Below are 20,893 nucleotides of genomic sequence, written 5' to 3' on the forward strand. Positions count from 1 at the left end.
CAGTGCAGTGTTTTTCAATGTGGTTCCATATAATTTGTCATAAATTATATCAACACATAGCTAAATACAGAGCAACATATGGAGGATTGTAGCTTGTGAGCAATGAACCACAAACTGGAAATCCACAATGGTTGTTGTGAGAAGTGAAGTCCAGGAGTAGCGCTGAGGCCCTCCCTGCCTGTGTTCCTGTATAAACAGCAGCTCAGAGTTTTGTGCATACGAAACTGACCGCCACCGGGGGTGCTCACCAGCAAACTTCACGTGAAACTTGTTCTCCGGCTTGAGGATCTGGACATAGAGCGGGCAGTTTGGGGCGAAGTCCTTCACGGCCCAGGCCCTCAGAATGGTCTGGTGGTCCTATGAGAGGGGCACACTTTGAGCCACTGCATCCATATCAGCCTCACTCACATGACCAATCAAAGGACACTTCATCTGATATGCAAGACTCTGATATTTCTAACAACTTTAAGTACCGTGTCTGCTTAAACAAAAAGGATTTGGGATTAGAAAGCTAAATTGAGCCAGCGGAAGCAAATCCAAAATAACAAGAAAATGTTCAGAAGGAAGCAAAAACAAGGGCTAGCTTCTAATGTTGGAAAACAAACTGCATGATGGTGTATGTTAATTATGTAGATAAAAAATTTTCTATTATAAGGCTTTGGGTCCAGGAGTGACTGCAAAGCTGAGCTAGCAGGCATGTGTTGAGCATGAAAAAACAGAAGACTACAGAGGGATACACTGGGTATACTTTTGGAGTAAAAGGTAATGGACTGCAGAACACAATAGAGACAGCACCACTTCAACCCATCCCCTATGTCTCCTGTATTCAGCTTTTACCCAAAGTGTTCTTTACTTCTACAGCTTTAGCTGCCAGAAATGATATGCTTTCATAATCATGCCACATTTGCGAATGAATATGCAGAATTAAAACACAAAGGGGACGTATTTAAAAAAAAACAAGATTTGCAGGCAATACCAAGAAGAAATGTATTATTTACAGGTTACACTATTCAATTTATGCTGTGATTAATTACACTTCAGGTCATTCATAATTTGTCTTTCACATTGATTTAGATGAATAATTCCCATTGCATGAAGCCTATGAAGTAAATGAAGATGTGATATAATGTAATATATAATATATGTTGAAGCCCTTACTTTAGTTGATTTGTTATTACATTGCTTATGTTATTATTACATAATTTTTCAACATTGAAATTTTTGTGTGTGTTCACATTGAGCTGTAGGGAAAGGGTCATTATAGCTGTAGTCAGTGTGGGCCCTGTGAGGTTTAAGATCTTGAGGTAGCAGGGAGGGTGATGAACAGGAGTGGCAAGTGACATGTTCTTGCAGCTCATTCCCATTGTATTTCCTTACAGCTGCTGTGCGGTCCACCTCATTCCTGCTGCTGAGGATGAAACAAGACTCTGCATCATCCATTCTGCAGGAGACAGAAAATTCACCCAATCAGGTACATGAAAACAGAAGACATGCCCAGTGCAGAGAGAAGAGAAAACCAATTTTACAGGAGGATATACCCAGCCAGACAGGAGAGATGTCTATTCCAAGAAAATCTGAATATAAATACATTTTAAAGGATAAAATGAAGTGGATAATGGTAAGCATGCCTTTGAAGATAAACATGAAATGCTTTTGATTTTGAAAGATGCACTCAGTTCTACTTACAATCTGTCAGTGGCTGGCACTCTTTGAATAGTTCTATGAACATGGCTGCCACTGAATTACAAATGAATGCACTGAAATCAGAATTCATAATGTCTTCTTTTTGAAAACATCAACTTGTCAAACATTCTTCTGTGTGCAAATTGAATTCATAATATTACAGTTTGCCCTGAATTAGCACCTAGTTTTCATTTTGGATTTGGAAAGGAGCATGAAAAAAGACTATTGGATAACAATCATTATGCACAAACATTATGCAATAATTGCAAAAACTTTACCTTAATCATAATCTATTAAAGTTATTACAACGTACATATAACAAAAAACATTTCAAGCAGGAAAGAAGTTTTGTTGAGCAGATCAATGGGCAAACTTTGTCTTTTTGTACATCTGTTCCTTTTCAAGACTAAAGGTATAGGCACAAAAAACTCCATTATCTTACTGGAAAGGTTAAATGAAGCTTTCTAAAGAAAATGAAAATGTCACAATTTTGGGGGAGTTCTGGGTGTGACTGAAAGGGAGAGAACTTAATAGCCTTTCAATGACTTGCATCAATAACACAGTCAGGTAGCACTGTGATGGAGAAGGTCAAATTCACACCAGCAGTGTGCCACCTCCTGGGACTGAGTAAAACCACCACAGGGCCAAGATCCATGGAGAATAACTTTGCTGTCCCATGAATAAAATAACAGCTCAGAAATGCACTTTGATGGGAAAATATAACAGAAAACTATTGACTGCACTGTGAGAGTTACATAGAGCAAAAAAACTGTTTTGGCTTAAATAAGGCAGTAATGACAGGTGTGGTGTGATCAGAACCCCACTGTCTGGCTCTGCCTGGGCCTTTGAACAATGCCCATGGGCTCCGTGCAGAGGAAGAGGCCATACTGGTCAACAGAGGCCACTGGGCTGGAAAGCATTGATTGTAGTATGACAGATGTTACAGCCACAGCCAAACCGATCTGTTTATTTCAACAGCAGAAGTTTCATTTTTGTGAATGAATTATTTGCACTGTGGCATGAAAGCAAAGATGAAGGATTCTGATAATGGAAACAAAAACCTTCTTTTCATTGTATCCACCAGTGAATAATCATGAGTGGTGGACAGAAGTGCAGGGCTGAGAATTTTAAATTGTGCCCCTGGCATGGTGGGCTAAGATGAATCAAAGCCAGCCAAACTCCAGAGCTGTGGGAACGTTGTCGCGGTACATTGGCGACTGCCATCTCCAGTGAGTCATTCAGCCTACAAGAGAGTGGCTGTGGCAACTTGTGATGAACAGCTCAATACGGCCTGGCAATCAGCTGTTCCCGGAGGACACCACTTCCACCGTCGCGGGTGAAATTAACCTTCATTCAATCTGTGGCTCTGTCACTCTTCAAAAGCGGGGTTCAGTAGGCAGTGCTGACCTGCAGATTCAGTTTGAGGGGCCAGTGAGAGAGGGTGCAGGTTAAAGGAGTTCTGCTTTGGCTGGTCAGCAGTGAGGGAGCGGCCTGAGGTGGGCTGATGTTAAGAGCTCACACAGGCACTGCATGGGGGGCAGAACGGATCTCCCACCCCACACCTGCAATACACCTCCTCATACAAAAAATATATTGAGAATATATTTTTAGCCCAATAAATATATTCTATCTTCAAGAAACACCTGAAGACACAGCTCTTCCGTGTTCATTTGATCACCTAAAACACCTAAAGCAATTTCTTATGTCTTAACCTTTCCTGTATTTAAAAAAAACAGATATAAAGGTTTAATGCACTCGTATCTCTAGCAGCTAGCTTGTACATTGTCTGGGCAAAATTTCATTTCCATAGAGATCTGAGCTGCTGAAACCTGTCAGATCAGATATTTACTGGAAATACTTTGTAAAGCCTGGTTCATTTTGAGGTGCTGCTGGGGTTGGTGCTGTGTTAGGGATGGACACTCACTTTGCCCTCATCAAATCCTGGTCTTTGAGAACAGAGCCCTGCAGGTAGATGACCCTTTGGGACCAGAGAGGAATCTGCAGGACACGGCGCACCTGGATGTCCATCTCCGTTGGACAGAGTATCACCACATAGTAATCCTGCAGGAAGAGAGTGGTACACAGTGGCACACAGGAGCACACTATGAGATAACAGCACGTCTCTGAAGGGACTCCCAGCATGAACTCCAGGCGTTAAAATGCCTTGGGCTGTCATACAAGAGAATAAGGCCAGCCTGGTCTGCTTGGTACATCCAAACACACATCCATATAAACACAGATTTTTCCCAGAAAAACATATTGCTAAAAAGATTTTAAAAAATGCAATAAAATGTAATAAATATAGAGCTAAATTAAAATTATCAGTAAGTAGTTAAAATATAACCTTCAAGTTAGTTTAGTTTTTATACAGACAATGAAAGTGCTAATGTATGGTTAATCCGACACACTGGCATTCCGCAGACAGGGCGCAACAGAGCGGAATGCCCAGTCACCCAGAGCACAGTCTGATTTTGGGATGTGTGCAAAAGAGGGTGTGACAGTGAAAACGGTACACACATAGGGGAGAGAGACTGTGGAAGAACCTTGAAAGTGAGAGCACACCTCTATGAGTGAATTCTGGATTTGAGCAGAGCAGGGAGGATGGGGGTGACTAAATAGCATGAGGCAACGTGTAATGTTCCGTGCTGCAGTATTTTGTACAGACTACATTTTGATGGTTTGAGATGAGCAACCTATGAGCGCTGCAATAGATGAGATGAAAGGAAAGACTGAGGTAGTTTTTTATGCATTAGCATCACAGTGCCTAATGAGGGAAAATGGAGACTTTGTGATGCTGTAGATATGCAGTTTTCACCACAATTTACCATCCATCAGCACTCACTTTTAGTTGATGGTCATCACCTGTAAGGCTAAAGCAACTATGTATGCTATCATCTCTAGAAGATTGTTTTGAGAGATCATTAGCTTCTGTTACTATTTGGAGAGATATGCTATGTTTGTGTCTGTTACTGTTTGAAATCTGATATGTTTGTGTCTGTTGCTGTTCAGAGAGATCTGATATGTTTGTATCTGTTACTGTTTGAGATTTGATATGGTTGTATCTGTTACTGTTTGAGATTTGATATGTTTGTGTCTGTTATTGTTTGAGAGTGTCAGAGCTCCGCCCCCTTAAGCCGCGGTGTTTTTGTTTCTCCATGTCCATGTGCTCTTGTTTTCCTTGCGTTCCAGCCCCCGCCCCACTCCCAGCCTGGTCCCCGCCCACCTGATTTCCTCATCACCGTCACCTGCCTGCCTGCTCACCTGCATCCCATCTCCTCGTTACCCCTGCTATATATATCCCTGCTTGTCTCTGTCTCGTTGCTAGTTTGTTTCAGCATTTGTTACCTGTCTCGTTCCCACTTTAGTTTCCCTGATCGTTGCCTGGAACCGGAATACCCTGTGGTCCACTTTTGTGTCACTACCACCGTTCTAACAGAGAGAACTGATATGGTTGTATCTAGGGATGTTAATAATTGACCGTTTAACCGTTAACTGACAATAAGAATTTTTTTCTTTTTGAATGAAGGTATTTTTTTAATGGGTCACAGACACTCATCCATTCGAAATAGTACATTTTAACCATGTCGGTTAACGAGTGTCGGCTATCGGTCAGAAAAAAAATTCAAAATGAGCATCCCTTGTTGTATCTGTTACTGTTTGAGAGATCTGATGCTTTTGTGTCTGTTACTGTTCAGGGAGATATGATATGTTTGTGTCTGTTACTGTTCGGAGAGGTCCAATGAGATCCATGCTCTATGGCCATCACAGTGCATTTACCTGCAGTCTGGGGTGAGCATAGAACTCGTTCAAGAAGTCCATGAGCAGGTCGATCTTGAGTGAGCTGACGCATAGCACCACGTGCTTCTCTGTCTGCGCGCGGTGGCGGCTGTAGTTCCCGCCTGACTTCTGCCTCTCCATCCACAAGTACATCAGCTCCTCAAACTGGGACACAGACCCGCAGTGCATGCTAAATCTTACCCACACACTCTGAAGGGTTCAGATATGGAACACATCACAAGTATACAGTTCTATAACCTCAGCTTATACTGCATAACTGTTAATGGAATGGATAATTTAAAATCTGAACTGAGAAAAAAAATCAAATGAACCACGCAAGCATCATTTATGTCAAAAACCAATCATGTCTCAGTTTCTGCTTGTATCATAGAACACTGCACATTAATGATTGTGCATAACCTTGGCAAAATTGAAATTGTGGGCTTTGCAATACCCTCCTTTTTCCCTCCTTTACCCTGCCTTGGGGGAGGCCATGACATTCACACTTAGGAAGAAAGCGGTCCCCTGTGAAGTTTCATTTAATCTCCATTGCTTAATTAACTGCAGACAATACATTCAGTCTTAAGTCCCCCTGTTTGCCAGACTGTTCTATGGTCAGCTATTGATTCTGTCAAGGTTTACTGATAAAATACGTACTGAAAGGTCTTGTGCCTCCTAAAGGCATCACAAGGCTGGAGCTGAAAATATCTTTTTTATTGACAGATCAATGAAGACATATAGCAACACAAGTCTGGTCCTAATAGTGTTAAAGACAGCACAACAGTTCTACACTTCAAACACGTTCCCCTTACATTAACTAGAAAAACAGGCAGACAAACAGAGAATCTCAAACACTTTCAATTTCAAAGCTCGCCAACAGAGGTCTTGCAAAGAGAACCAAGACATGTAGTTGAAACATCCCACCTGTAGAGGGAGCACTACTAGAGCCACACAGATCATGATGACCACTAGGAGCTGGGAGGGCCAAATCTGTGGGGTGACATCACCATAACCCACAGTGGAGAAGGTGACTATGCAGAAATAGAGGGAGTTGAACAGAGAGAGGTTCTTCCCTGCTCTCTCAAGATGTTGTATTCCACATGTCCTGTAAGGAGTGATACATACAAAAATCCTTATGAGTTGATGCAAATGGCCATCTGTTACAAGCCCTAAAGGACATATCGTATGAGCTGTCACTAACAAGCAATTAACACCTCATTAAAATAATCTTTCTGATTGAACCATTTCAACCTCTTTGCTCAGCTCTAAACTGGCCACTCCATGACAAGGAGGTTAACTGGCTGATACACTACTCATTCTTGCAGTGAAAAAGAGATAGCAAAAGAGACACCCAGGGGCAGTGAGAGAGAAAAAGCAAAAAAACCCACCCTGTGAAAACCAGGCAGAGTAGTGTACAGATGAGGATGAGGACCTGGTTGAACATGGCAGAGTGAGTCCTCTGTATGGCTCGGTGAAGATCGTTCTGGGAAGTTTTTTAAAAAAACTACTTGCATTACATTACATTATTGTCATTTATCAGCCACTCTTATCCAGAAACTTTACATACAATAGGTGATAATTTTATCCATTTATACAGCTGTATATTTACCAAGGCAAGGTTAAGTGCCTTATCCATGGGTACAACAGCAGTATAATACAGACTAGACAACCTTTCATACAGCTGACAGAATATTAAAATACAAGTACTAACCACATGACAAAGTATAGCACTGCAGAAGGTTTAGCCAAGTGATCATGAAGTATGATCAAACCCCTCCTTAGATTACAATGTTTTACCAGGGTTAACAGTGGCAATTGTACAGTGGAAACAGTGGCTAGCTACCATAGCATTATTCATCTTGTAAAAATTGAAGAGGCGCGGGTCCGATGTAGTTTGGAAGTCGGTACGGTTTTATTGGCGTTCTAGCAGTTGCAATGAGAAAGTTTTACAATGATCGGCAAAGCGTCACAGGGGTTAAATTCAGTATTAAAATGTTTCTGTATTTTATTATGCATTTATTAGCTTTTATTAGCTACTTCAAACATGCTCTTGAAGTAGCTAATTTCCACCAAACTCACATATAAAACTTTTGTCTCCTTTTGAGGCAAAATTATTTCATTGTGAGGTCATCATTACTTACAATCATATTCTCCAGTGCACACTTAGCTAGCCAGCAGTTGAGAAACACCGGGATGAAGATGTTTCTCAGTGGAGGCCAAAATATCTGCAATCATTAAAAAGCATTTTAAAAACATCTGTATATTAATTCACATCATCAACAATGAACAAATACAATCACCCAAATAACTTCAGCTATCACCTCCTGGCTGCAGGAAATCATTTAGAAAAGTCTTTCAAATTCAAGTTGATGTTTCCTAGTTCACCTCCTTGTGTTCATTAATGACTGATCGTTATATTCAGTAATGTTTGGACACAAAAGAGAAACCTCTCTAGTAGGGAAATATGCTACTCCTGTAAGTCAGCTCAGGCCACGTTCCATCATCTTTCCCAAACATGTCCGTGTGAGACAACATACTTTATATATTTTATTGATGATTTAACTGTTTATTTACACCCAATACATCCAATACACTCTGCCGTACACATTAGGCCTAACACATACACAGGATCGTCTTGCTATTCCCTGGTTTAAGACCATTAACATCACACAGACCCTCCCTATTCCCGTACCGTTTTAAATTTAAATGCACATATTATTATGTATTGCATCATCACTTATGCAGACATATTAATGACTTGTTAATGCATTATCACATTATTATTTTTATCAAGCATGGTTGGTTTTATGTCAGGAACAAATCTCCCTGTACTAATGAATTTACATTCAAGTAATCATATCTACTTGCTACATCTACATACTACATATCTACATACTGATGCATGTATCTTCAGACACTCACATTTGCATACTATTGCAAGTATTCTCAAGTACTTATATCTGCATACTGATGCATCTGTACTCACTGTGATGATGAAGGGCACTGTGGTGATCATTTCCAGGAGAAAGGACACCTGGAAAATCTGCTCCCAAATGTTCCCCTTTGATTAAGACAGAAGCATTCTTTAGTCTGGTAGTGTGTGACTGTATTAAAAATTGAACAGAACTAAACAGAGCCACTCATTCTTCTCATACAGTTCAAAAGATAAAGCCCTGAATATCTCTCTTCCTGAGACTGCACTCAAAGTTAATAAGAATTAAATAACAAAAACTAATGTTGTTTATGTCATAGTTTGTTAATTATTCATAAGTTGTTGGTAAACAAAATGTCAACAATGGTGATCATTTTCTACAAGGAAATAATTAGTGTTTTTTTAAATGGAACATGTGAGTGAATTTTAGAGAGGTAACACTTCTTTGGGTACTTGAAACATGATTTTTACCTTGTAGCTGAGGTATGTCAGCAACATGGCCTCCAGGAAACTGATTAAGGCCACAATCACCTGCAACATGGGAGGAAGAAGTGTAACCTTATGCATCATCTAAAAAGCATGCACAACTGTCACAGGAGATCTTACTGACAACAGAACCAAGCCTACCTCCTCTAAGTACATTCACCCACAGACACAAGCTTCCAATAATCTGATCAAATCACTGACTGAAAATGAAATCCATACTGAAAAGTCTTAATCTAAGGCCTCACTGTATAATTTGAATTTCTGTAGGGGAAAGTTACTGCTACACAAGAATTTCTAACATGGCTCCCATTTTGAAAATTGGGTTATAGACTGTGTGTGAGATGTATCACTCTAAGCACTGTAAGACATCCAAGATGAAAGCACTGACAATGCATTTAATAAGGAAATGAGTAATATAATGTTTAGGTATGTCAATTTCTGTAAAAAAATAGCCTGGGCTTGGGATCTGGCAGACTATGAGTGGGGGCCTCCCATCCAGCTGTTGTTGTTGTTGAAAGAACGTCATGGCTTTTTTAGTCCAGCAATGGCCTCATGAGCAAATCCATGAGGTGATGCAGGCCTTAGCAGCAGCCCCACTCGACAAGTCTCTCACCTGTATTGCCCACACAGAGACCTTCCTGTCCACCCAGAATATCACCTCCCTGTAAGGTCAGATTCAGGCAAAAAAAAAAAAAAATTGCTCAGTGAATTCCCAATGAAGCCCTTACATAAAGAACAGCTTACTACAGGATCCTATATATATATATATATATATATATATATATATATATATATATAATAGGGATTTTCGCAGAGCTGCTATGAGAGGAAAACTTGGCTAGCAGGCTGTGAAGTAGCTAACGCTTTGTTTGCAATGTGACAATGTCAAGTTAGCTAGCTGACTAATTTGCACAATGCAATGTGACAATGTCTAGTTAGCTAGTTGTTAATTTACCCATTGAATGGGTCACCTTAGCCATCATTGCAACAATTGCTCCCTCTGAGAGATTTGGCAGGAGCTGCCACTGAATTGTACATACATAGTTCAAACATTCGTTGCCAATTTTTGCACATACTTAGGTCATGGCTGGCTACTTTTATTTTACTTTACTAAAGAAGGAAAGCAGAAGCACTCTAAATGAAACAAATTTTATACGAATAAAAATGCTGATTTATTATTTAATAAAAGACATTTTTTCAAGTCATCATATTTCTTTGTTTTTTAACATCGTGATACATATCGCATCGTGGATTTAAATAGTAATTAGTCTTATATAAATTAAGATAATGTAGATACACAAAGGGGGCATATATATATATATATAAAGAATTTGTAAAAGGAATGTAAATTTCATTTCACAGCACTGAAGAACTGTGGTGACAAACACACACTACACAGTTTTGCATATACAGAGTGCTTTTCTTTGAAGGGAGGCAGAATCATCCCGGTCTATCACCCTCACCAGTTGATCTCTGTGGAGTATGTGGTCTCATTCAGCTGGCAGTCCACACTGCAGAAGCAATCAATAACAGACAGTGGAGAAACAGAAGCCCTGTTAACAGCTTGCACAAGCACTGCAGATAACAAACACCATCACTCAATGCAGTTTCCATGACAACCAAGGAGAGCCCTCTGTCTTCCTGAGCAGCTGGCAACAGCTGAACGTTCTCTACTGTCCACATCGACCTCACAACAGGAAGTGACTCCAGTGCTGCCATATCAGTCCCTGTTTTTGACACAAGGGTAAAGAGCTCCACTGAGCTAAAACCAAAAATGAATGAACAGCACTTCACCTTACTGGATTTGTTCATTTTGAAAAGGGAGGAAAAACTAAAAAATGTTTCACTTGCATCAAAAACGGGAGCCTTTGAAGTAGGGTGATACTAATTTAATAATCTAAGCTTTAGTGCTTCAATTGAATCAGCAACCAAATCCTGTAAATGTGTCCTTCTATGGACCTCTTACTTCAAAAAACAAGATTTTATACATGAAAACAATGATCAAAACTCACAGACTTATGAGAATAATTGTCATTTTGCCTATATTTTTGAAAGTGCCTTTAACATTCACCTGCCCAGCATGGATGGTTTTGCAGCACACTAAAAGCCTAGTTTACGCCTAGTCTCCAGTGCAGTGGAGGAGAGTTGTATCACTTTTGTCACTTTAATATTTTGTGATCTGTTTGCTTTTGCCCACTCCAAAAAGGTCACAGTATTTCAAAAATAAGACAGCTTGCCTTTAGTGTGTGGCAGCTCCTGTCAGTCTATGTAAACTCAAATCCTCAAATAATAATAGCATTAGGACAATGGGAGCCTCATCTCTGGTGCTTTGTATCCCAGGAAGTGCTATGAACCATGGTAAACAGATGCAGGTTTACTGCCAGTCTTGGCAAACACAAACATGATTAAGCTGAAACAACTCTTTGTAAAAGGGGGGCCTTGACAGCTTTGGGGGTGGACAATTCACTTCCTCTGTAGAAAGCTACTGAGTTAGTTCTAACCCCATGCTTGGATTGCAGAACAGAACAGAAACTCACCATTCGGATCTGATCTCCGCAGGATTGTCCAGCATAACGCGCACAATGTACAGGAGACATGTCAGCAGCTTCAGGCAAAAGTTGAAGATTCGGATTCTGAGACCTGCCAATCACAAGGGTTCTTTCATCAGATCTGACGCATGAGCACTGAAGCCTGGATTAGGCCCTACATTACAAAGAAAAGCCCCGGGAATATAGAGCAACTCTGCTGTCTTGCAAACATGTAGTGTACATACATTTCATCTGCACAGGTGATTTTTAAGGTTACTCTTTATCAGGCCCGGTGCCAGGATGAAGTGACTGAGGGGGCAGTTAAAAATGGAGAGGGGGAAAATCTTTTTATATAGTAAAACAGTAGGTTATCATCCTGCTATGCCTATTTCTGCATTTTTCTCATCCTGCAGGTGGCAATATAGTGGCGTTTTGACTAGATGCAAACAATTCCCTACCTTACCTTTTCCATGGGTTTGTGCATCATGGCCATAATATGAAATAGGAATATTTGGGGCAGGTTGCCAGGTCACCACCTAAAATTGGTCTGGTGGTAGGTTCATAGGCGTCATTTACGCTGGGGACACTGGGGACATGTTCCCACCACTTTTTGTCGTGGCCCATTTCGTCCCCACCACTTTAAAAAGGTGTGAATACATCAAACCCGTAGTTGTCCCCAGCACCTTTCAAAACAAACTGACGCCCATGGGTAGGTTTAATGAAATTCATTGATTTAACCATGCAATAGCCTCTGAAAGGCTAAATAACAACAACACAAGACTACTGTTTCAAAATCAAATAATACATTTATTTCATAGCAGTGGTGAAGCCAGTACTAAACCTGAGTATCCTTGCACAATTTAGGGAATCAGAGCACTCGGAACGTAGGTCTACAAGACGCGAAATAACCCTTTTGTGCACAAAATATAAACCTGATTTTAAGAGAATATGTTTAAATTATTTTCTTCTCATTTGGGGTTCCATTCAGAAGTGTTTCCCCCAAAAAACAACAAGAGATGAGCACATCACTTGGGTGAGAACTTCCCCAAATGTGTTTGGGCTGGGATTCAGAGACACCCAGAGCTGAACACCAGGTGAGAGGGCTTTCCTTGATCAGAACAATTCCAGTCGTGACATTCGAGGGAGACGGCAAGCAACAAAGGAGAGATGACCTCCAGGAAACCAACTGCAGGTTCAGTCGCAGAAGTAGAAAGGGATTTATAAGAGACTGGAAAAAAGAACTCTTTGGATTGCGAAAAGCCACCATGTCCAGTATGGATTGAGGGGATACACTATGCACACACAGAGCCTGTTTATACAGCTAGGTATTTACATATGCAAATTCAAAGTGCTACAATTAAAACTAAGATAACATGGCTCCTCCCTAAACACAAATCCAAAACATGAGTCTAGGAGTGTGACTCTAAGGACAGCTCCATACTGCAAGGAACCTGGAGGTAGTGATTGATGACCAGCTAAAATTTACAGACCACATTGCTATGACTACCAGAGCATGCAGATGCTGTACAACATCAGAAAAATCAGGCCCTCCCTATCTGACTATGCTGCGCAGCTCCTTGTCCAGGCACTGGTCATCTCAAAACTGGACTACTGCAATGCTCTTTTAGCCGGCATACCTGCATGCACCATTAAACCTCTGCAGTTGATATAGAACGCGGCTGCACGTCACCAAAAAGGGCTCATGTTACATCTCTCTTGGTCTCACTCCACTGGTTCCCTGTAGCTGCCCGCATCATGTTCAAGGCCTTGATGCTCGCATACAGGGTGACCAATAAAACTGCACCTAAGTACCTGAACTCACTGCTGCAACCCTGTGTTCCCTCCTGACTGCTATGCTCTGCCACCAAAGGTGCCTGGTGGTCCCGTTGCATCGTGGTGTTAAATCAGTATCGAGGACTTTCTCCGCCGTTGTCCCCCGGTGGTGGAATGAACTTCTACACCTCATCTGTTCTGCTGAGTCCCTCTCTGTCTTCACGAAACATCTGAAGACACAGCTCTTCCGCTCTCACCTGAGCACCTGAAACACTTCCCCCCTAAAGGAACTACTCAGGACTAAAACTATCTCCTACTAAACTATATAAAAAAAATTGTAATGGTTTAACGCACTTGTTAGCTTTACCTGCTAGTTTGTACCTTGCCTGGCCAACATTTGGAACTTTGTCATGCAGTGCTTCTAATATTGTTGACTCTGTATGGTTTTTCGCTTGTGTTGTATTGTACCTCACATGTAAGTCGCTTTGGATAAAAGTGTCTCCCAAATAAGTAAATGTAAATGTAAATGTCCAACACTATGCCTGGGGATGAGATCCAAAAGCGCCACCTAGAGGAGAGAATGGAGCATGAGAGCTCTTTATGATCCCCTCCTCCAAGGGCTATTGTTCTAAAAACACTTCACAGGTCCAGGGGCTTGGAAGAGCCAAGAGCAAACTAATTCTTAAAAGGCCACGCATCAAATGGCCTTGTCAAGCTCCACTCCATAACAGCAAGAATCAATACATCTCCAAATCCTTTGTTGTTACCTCAGGTTACCCAAGCAACATTATGTCCTGACAGCCTTATGCGTCATTTTCTCTATGCAAAGAACTGACAGAACAAAGAGGAATGTATTGGTTGCCATGACAAATTCCATTCATTTGCATAGCCTGGACGTGACAACAGAACAATAGGTTAAATATATGATGGGACACCCTACCAAACAGGAAGTGATTTTGTGCAAATATTGTTCCATATTCCATTTATGGAATATGTAAATGGTCAGCTTTGGGGCTGGGAAAAAAGTATTGATTTCTGTATCTTTGAGACCATCAACCTGGTCTTGGTTCCATTTCCCAGCAGCCTCCAGGTGAGACAGGTCAGGTGAGGCCTGCCCATCTCAGTGATATTCTAAAATCAGCATCAGTCCATTCAAATGTATACTTTGTGAGTGAGTCCCTCTACCTACTCCAGCAGTGGTGGCAGTACTGGTCACATTGGCTCTTTTCCTCTGGATTCATTGGGAATTTTCCATCCGTGTGCAGCAGCAGAACTAATCTTGCTTATTCACTTCAATCTGACACACTGTCATGCCTGATAGACTCTCCTATGTTGCTTGGGGTTCACCAGAGAAACATCAGCTCATTTGGAAACAAGCGTTTTAAACCAGCAAAAACAGTTCCACGAATTAAGCTTTCAATCAAAATTTCACAATAATGCAAAGAAGTGTTAATCTCCGGCTTGATGCAATATCTAGGCATGCAGTCGGTCATACTATGGTAACTTTCCCAGGGTCAGCGTAACATTTGCATTTGGGTCTGATTTTCACATGACTGGAGAAGTGTGATTCCTTCAGATGCACAAGATGCTGCAGAGCACAGGACAGCAGACAGCAACACAGCCTATCCCTTTCCCTCCATCCAAACTGCTCCTGACAGTATACTGTATGTATATTCCAGTATATAAGTCCCAGAGTTTGGAGCCTTTGCCATTTAATACAAGTGTCTGTTTATTTCAACACTCTCACTTATGTACAAGCATACATACACACACACACACACACACACCAGCTGCACTGCATTGTTGCTGGAGCAGGTCTGAGCCTGAGGGTGGCACTGCCTGCTTGGCAACTGGCTCCTTCAGGACAGATTCACGTATACTTTCCACGCAGCATTCACTGCGCATCACATTGCACTACCTCTATGGCTCTGTTCAGAACATCAGAGTGGATACATTCTGCCCTCAGGGGCTCGCACAGTCACAGCTACAGCCATGCTTGACAATTAGAGCCATCAGGAACTTTAGTATTCTGGAGTCTGAGCAGAAAAATCTGAGATGTGTTATATGTGCATTCACACTTCACACTGATTGTCTCACCCATCTCTCATGGAAAGTTTAAATAGGGTAGAACTTACTGACCTCTTATTTTCCTCAAGGGTTGATTTTTTTCTGTCAACTATTAGCTCATGAGCTGTACAGCCAATAGGCAAGCCACAAAGATGCACATACACATACACACACACATGCACACAATGCACACATGCACACATACAGACAGCAGACATCATTCTGGATGCTGTTTGGCTGTATGGGCAGCGCACAGGTGTGGAGTAGAGTGGGTGAGATCAAGAATAACAGATTGTCCCCCAGTACAAATAAAGTGAAGGAAGGGAAGACAAAGATCTGGAGAATTTATTTGAGCACTGGCCACTGAGTGTCTGCTAAAGCAGCCAGTAAATAATAAAAAAAAGTGTGAAGTACCCAATACACATCATTTGTGAATTCACAACATCTTCTGTGAATACACAATAACCATGAAGTACCCGAGAGGATCCTCCACTCTTTTTTGGCATGTAGTAAACAGTTGGAATCGCCCTTGTTTTGGAGGAAGGAAAAGGAAAATGCATATGGTACTCTTTGTGTACTATGAGCTTTATTTAGGAAAAAAGAAAAAAGATTGAAATATTAAAAATTAAAAAACATAAACTACTATACAGATGTCTTTACAATCACATGATTTAGAACATGTCTGATGTTTTACGGAGAACCCCAACCATTCAGTAACCAAGTTTTAACTGAAAAGCCTGAGAAAACTTAATAAAACTGAATGTGACTGCTACATGGTCCACTCCTTGACCATAAGTGGTGCATGGACCATGTCTTATCCACACACCACAAGCATGCACGCCACTGGAGCACAACTAGCCAAATGCTACTCCTGTTACTTACTTGATCTTTGGTTTTTGATGAAGAATAGTTTCAGCCTCTCCTTGAAAGTGTTCTCATTCACATAGAACTCCACCTGCACCCTAAAAGGAGACACAATCAATCAAGTAATCAATTAAATGTCAATAAGACGGGTATTCTTTGCTGCACGCTCCTTGACCAAGCTACTGTTAAATCACCATGCATGCAACATGAAGATTCCAAATGTAAGCATTTGCTATAACAGCTATAACGGGGGAGATTCACTGCAGTATCAAGAACAATGTCTTTTCCAATGAACTGTCTTTCTATACAAATATGAACAAGAGGGTCATCTACTGCTATATTACTTTCACACTTACTCTGGTCACACTAAGCAGATCAGCTCAATCCCATAGCAAGAGCAGGCTACTGTTCACAGCACTCCCCATGAAAGATTATGATTGAAAAGACAGTCAGTATCTGACCTGAAGTATCTACTGTAACATATTCTCACTACAAATTACAGGCATTGATTTGGTAACCATGGCTTAGCATGGCAGTAAATGGTATGTTTCTGGAAAGTCAAGCACAGCAAAGAATCTCTGTTTGAGCTCTGTGACATATGGGTGAAGTAAAGTGATATCTCACTTGTGATCTCAATTTTCTTCTGGAGACAAACTTGACAAAATAAAGCCTCACCTATCTTATGAAATCTCTCAGTAACATCATTGCAAGAGCTCATTTATTTTGTTCTGCCCACAGTTTAATGGCCCTACTATAAGCCTCTTATTGAGATCTCTATCGTTTCTAAAAGATAAAACTTTAAATCAGCATGTGTCTCTCTGACTAACGATGCATCATCAGGACTGAAATGCACCAATAGGAGCATGTAGCCAGGGGAACCACCACTACAACACACCAATAAGAGCTCATTGCTTCAGGAATTCACGTAATTAAAAACATGAAGAGGAGCTCACCATCACACTGTTGTCCATTGCAGCACACCAATAAGAACTCATCTCTGTGGGGGCCTCCGTTGCAACAGACCAATAGGAGGAGAACTTCACATGTACATGATTATTTTTAGCCTTGAATGATATGTTGTGCTCCTCTGCAAGCACCATTTTAAATCAATGACTATAATATTTAAGTTTGTATTCCAGTAATTTATGCGTAGCCTTTAAATTGCAAAGAAACCTACTTAGCGTTCAATTTACATGCAATTTGTTTTGATTTTCTGACATGGAGGCATATGGCTATACACAATGTGTGCACTGTCTCAGTGATGAATGATTATGTGCTCTTGTGAAAATATTCTTCACAAATCTCTCCTCAGCGGTGAGAAAGTCTTGAGCAGTCCCAGCATCTTACAATAAAGAATAAACACTGAAGCTGAGGGAGAGGCTGGAGCAGGAAATGTCCTCTGGGAACCCTCACATGGACAGGCTGACCATCAGCAGGAAAGAGGTTTCATTCATTTTCCCTTTAATGCACACCAGATCCAGGAGGTTGAACCAAGGTTGGTCCAAGCCTTTATGGGGCCCTAAGCAGAATTTGATTTGGGGGGCCCCCCACCATCTCAGCGCCGCCAATACTATTGACTATTGTCAATGCTTGATCATTTGCACACCTACTGTAAATCTAACACACCCATTAGCAATTTTATTAGTTGTAGCTATGTTGCTTACATCATACCTGTCAGCCTGGCATGTTTTTACTGTTCTATGGTTTTTAATCTTAAAAGGTAGCAAACTCACAAGAGTAGGCTGGTGTTAATTTGCACTTTAATATTCAAAGTGATACAGTACTAAGTGGCATACTGAACGTGGTGTACTGAAAAGTAACAAAATAAACCAGCAGACAATGCATTTACTGTAAACAAGTTAACCATCACTCTTGGGGGCCCTCTGGTGGCCACAGGCCCTAAGCAGGCGCTTTGTTCACGCGTAGGGCCGGTCCTGGGTTGAACGCTAAAACACACACATGTGTTTTGAGGAACAGACTTACATGCAAGAGAAAAACGGTTCAATGGACCGTTCAACGAATACTGACAAATGTTCATATGTAAATCCATCAGTTTTGGTTTGCAATAAATTCTTTTTTGCTATAGGGCATCTTTATTATGTGTTTGTGACTGAAGGCCAAAGAAAAAAAAAGACAACAGGGAGAGCAAATGAAATGGGAATATGATATTGCAGTAATACAAGGGGGAAAGGTTTTTAAACTGGCTAATTCAGAAGCTCAGAGAGAACACCACGGCAAAGCCTTGCTCACAGAGCCCAGGAGCCGTAGCGCACTCTGACATGGTGAATAAGCAGCGAAACCAGCAATTATCCTCATCCAGAGAATCTGTACACTTAGGAGAGCAGAATCTCTCCAGACACCTCTGCCTCCCACGTTACAGCACTGACAGCTCTGAGATGCAAAGCCACAGACACACACACACACACACACACACACACACACACACACACACACACACACACACATTTCTCTCTGTCTTTTCTCCCTTTCTGTCCCCTCTCTCTTTCTATCCTCTCTCTATCCCCTTTCTTTTGTTCCCTTTGTCTCTTTCATAAAACAATTTCAAGGTGCTGTATTGTCATGGCCTAAGACTGTTTCAAAAAAGACAAACGACAGTGACAAGTGTTTCCAGTAGCAAACAGAAACAACAGACATTTGAAAATCAAACAATGAAAGACAACTTCAACTCTAAATTCGAGAAACTATTCAGCGTTATTCATGGGGTACAGGAGGAAATACAAGGTCTGGCGTGACAGAGGCAGAAAATCGTGTGAGTACCAATGAAGATAGCATCCAAGCTGTACAGAGTCAAACCGCGAAAATGCAGGCTACTATTAAAGCTCTTACCATCAAAGTGGATGACCTAGAAAATTGTAGCCGCACGTCCAATCTACGTCTTGTGGGGCTCCCTGATAAAGCTGAAGGCAAAGATGTGTGCCTTCTTGGAAAAGTGGATCCCTAAAGCCATAGGCGTCATTTACGCTGGGCACTTTTTGTCGTGGCCCATTTTGAGGTCATTCCTATGTTCCCAGGGTCCTATGTTCCCCAGCTCTACACAGCACATAATGGGAACCTAGTGGGGGTCCTCTAGTGGGGGTCATTCCTATGTTCCCAAGGTCCTATGTTCCCCAGCTCTGTATTCGCTTAATATGACATGGATAATGCTTCCAAGAGCCGAAATGGAGATTCAGGTTAGGGTTAGCTTTGGCATTAATTTTAGTGTTAGCGTTAACTTTAGCTTTCCGGTTAGCATTAGCATTAATGCCAGGTTTAGCATTGAAATTTGGGTGACAGTCAGAGTTAGGGTTAGGGTTAGGGTTAGGTTTAGGGTTAGGGTTAGGGTTAGGGTTAAGTTTAGAGTTAGGGTTGTGTTAGCATTAAGGTTAGCATTAGCATGTGGGTAAGTGTTAGGGTTAGGGTTAGGTTGAAGGTTAGGGTTAGGTTTAGGGTTAGGGTTGTGTTAGCATTAAGGTTAGCATTAGCATGTGGGTAAGTGTTAGGGTTAGGGTTAGGTTGAAGGTTAGGGTTAGGTTTAGGGTTACGTTTAACATTAGCATGTGGGTAAATCTTGAGAGTTAGCATTAGCTTTAGGGTTGCGTTAGCATTAGCATTAGTATTAGCATGTGGGTAAGTGTTAGCATTAGCATTATCTTGAGAGTTAGCATTAGCTTTAGGGTTGTGTTAGTATTAGGTATTAGCATTAGGGTTAGCATTAGCATGTGGGCAAGCGTTAGCATTAGCAATTTAGTTAGTATTAACATTAGCATTAGATGCAAGTTTATCATAAGCTGATGTGTTAACTGAATTTTGAACTGGGGAACATAGGACCCTGGGAACTTAGGACCCTGGGAACATAGATACGCTCCCTTAATTTTGTCCCCACCACTTTAAAAAGGTGCCAACACATCAAACCTATCATTGTCCCCAGCACTTTTAAAAACAAAGCCTAAAGCCCTTGGTGCAGATGTTTTCCCCAGTCTGTTGGTTATCGAGAGGGCACACAGAATCAGAAGAGGAGAGGGGGACCGGGTGGGAGCGGACCAGTGATGTCCAAGAACGGTCATCCTGGAGGTTCTAAACTAAAGTCAGAACCATGACAGCAGCGAGACAAGGGAACCATCTTCTTTGGGGACGAGCGTGCGATGTTCTTCTCTGACATATCGGCAGATCTCCATAGACAACAGCAACGCTTTGATGGAGTAAAGAAGTTAAAATCTCTCCACATCCCCAGTCTCCGTCATGGAGTTCTCCACCCGGCTAATTTCTGAGTGACTCACGAGAAAAAACAACACACATTCCAATGCCCTTTGGTATTCCTCAGGGGTGTTCAAGTTAAGTGTTACCGTTCGTGTCTGTATGATATTGAGTTTCATTTTGTTTTGTTTCATTTTCCCTCCATTTTCCCACTCATCCTCCAGTGCTCGATCCATCCCGGTCGCATCAGTCAGCATCTATGCAGTCTACTCTCAACTCAGAAGTTACATGTTTCTTAAAAGCGTTACATAATGGCCTCACACGCTGAGATTCAGATCACCTTGTGGAATGCCAGAGGTTTAAATAAATTTGTCAAGCTAAAACAAGTTTTGAACAGATTAAAACGATCACAATCCACAATAATCTTTCTCCAAGAAACTCATTTAATGCCATAATATGGACAGAATACAGAGAAGGTGGCCTGGGGAGATTTTTTCCATGCCTTCTTCCTCTAAAGCAAGGGGCGTTATTACCTTGATACATATATCAGTACCTTTCCAAACAATAAATATAATTTGTGACAACTTGG

General features: G+C 41.3%; 1 protein-coding gene across 6 annotated transcripts in view; it reads right to left on the reverse strand.

The window, feature by feature from the left end:
* The window catches only part of kcnt1 (potassium channel, subfamily T, member 1), a 75,885-nt gene that overhangs the window by 21,310 nt on the left and 33,682 nt on the right, over positions 1 to 20,893 (reverse strand). For all 6 annotated transcript variants that reach the window (XM_036528182.1, XM_036528180.1, XM_036528178.1 and 3 more), the window contains exons 2-14: positions 16,129 to 16,208; positions 11,416 to 11,518; positions 10,342 to 10,389; positions 9,492 to 9,540; positions 8,864 to 8,923; positions 8,447 to 8,521; positions 7,602 to 7,685; positions 6,849 to 6,943; positions 6,385 to 6,565; positions 5,461 to 5,625; positions 3,608 to 3,744; positions 1,378 to 1,441; positions 249 to 357 (exon numbers count right to left, since the gene is read on the reverse strand). In XM_036528182.1, coding sequence (XP_036384075.1) covers positions 249 to 357; positions 1,378 to 1,441; positions 3,608 to 3,744; positions 5,461 to 5,625; positions 6,385 to 6,565; positions 6,849 to 6,943; positions 7,602 to 7,685; positions 8,447 to 8,521; positions 8,864 to 8,923; positions 9,492 to 9,540; positions 10,342 to 10,389; positions 11,416 to 11,518; positions 16,129 to 16,208 — 1,250 coding nt within the window. The remainder of the gene's footprint in view (positions 1 to 248; positions 358 to 1,377; positions 1,442 to 3,607; positions 3,745 to 5,460; positions 5,626 to 6,384; positions 6,566 to 6,848; positions 6,944 to 7,601; positions 7,686 to 8,446; positions 8,522 to 8,863; positions 8,924 to 9,491; positions 9,541 to 10,341; positions 10,390 to 11,415; positions 11,519 to 16,128; positions 16,209 to 20,893) is intronic.

Source organism: Megalops cyprinoides, chromosome 5 (genome assembly GCF_013368585.1).
Source record: "Megalops cyprinoides isolate fMegCyp1 chromosome 5, fMegCyp1.pri, whole genome shotgun sequence".
Lineage (NCBI taxonomy): Eukaryota > Metazoa > Chordata > Actinopteri > Elopiformes > Megalopidae > Megalops > Megalops cyprinoides.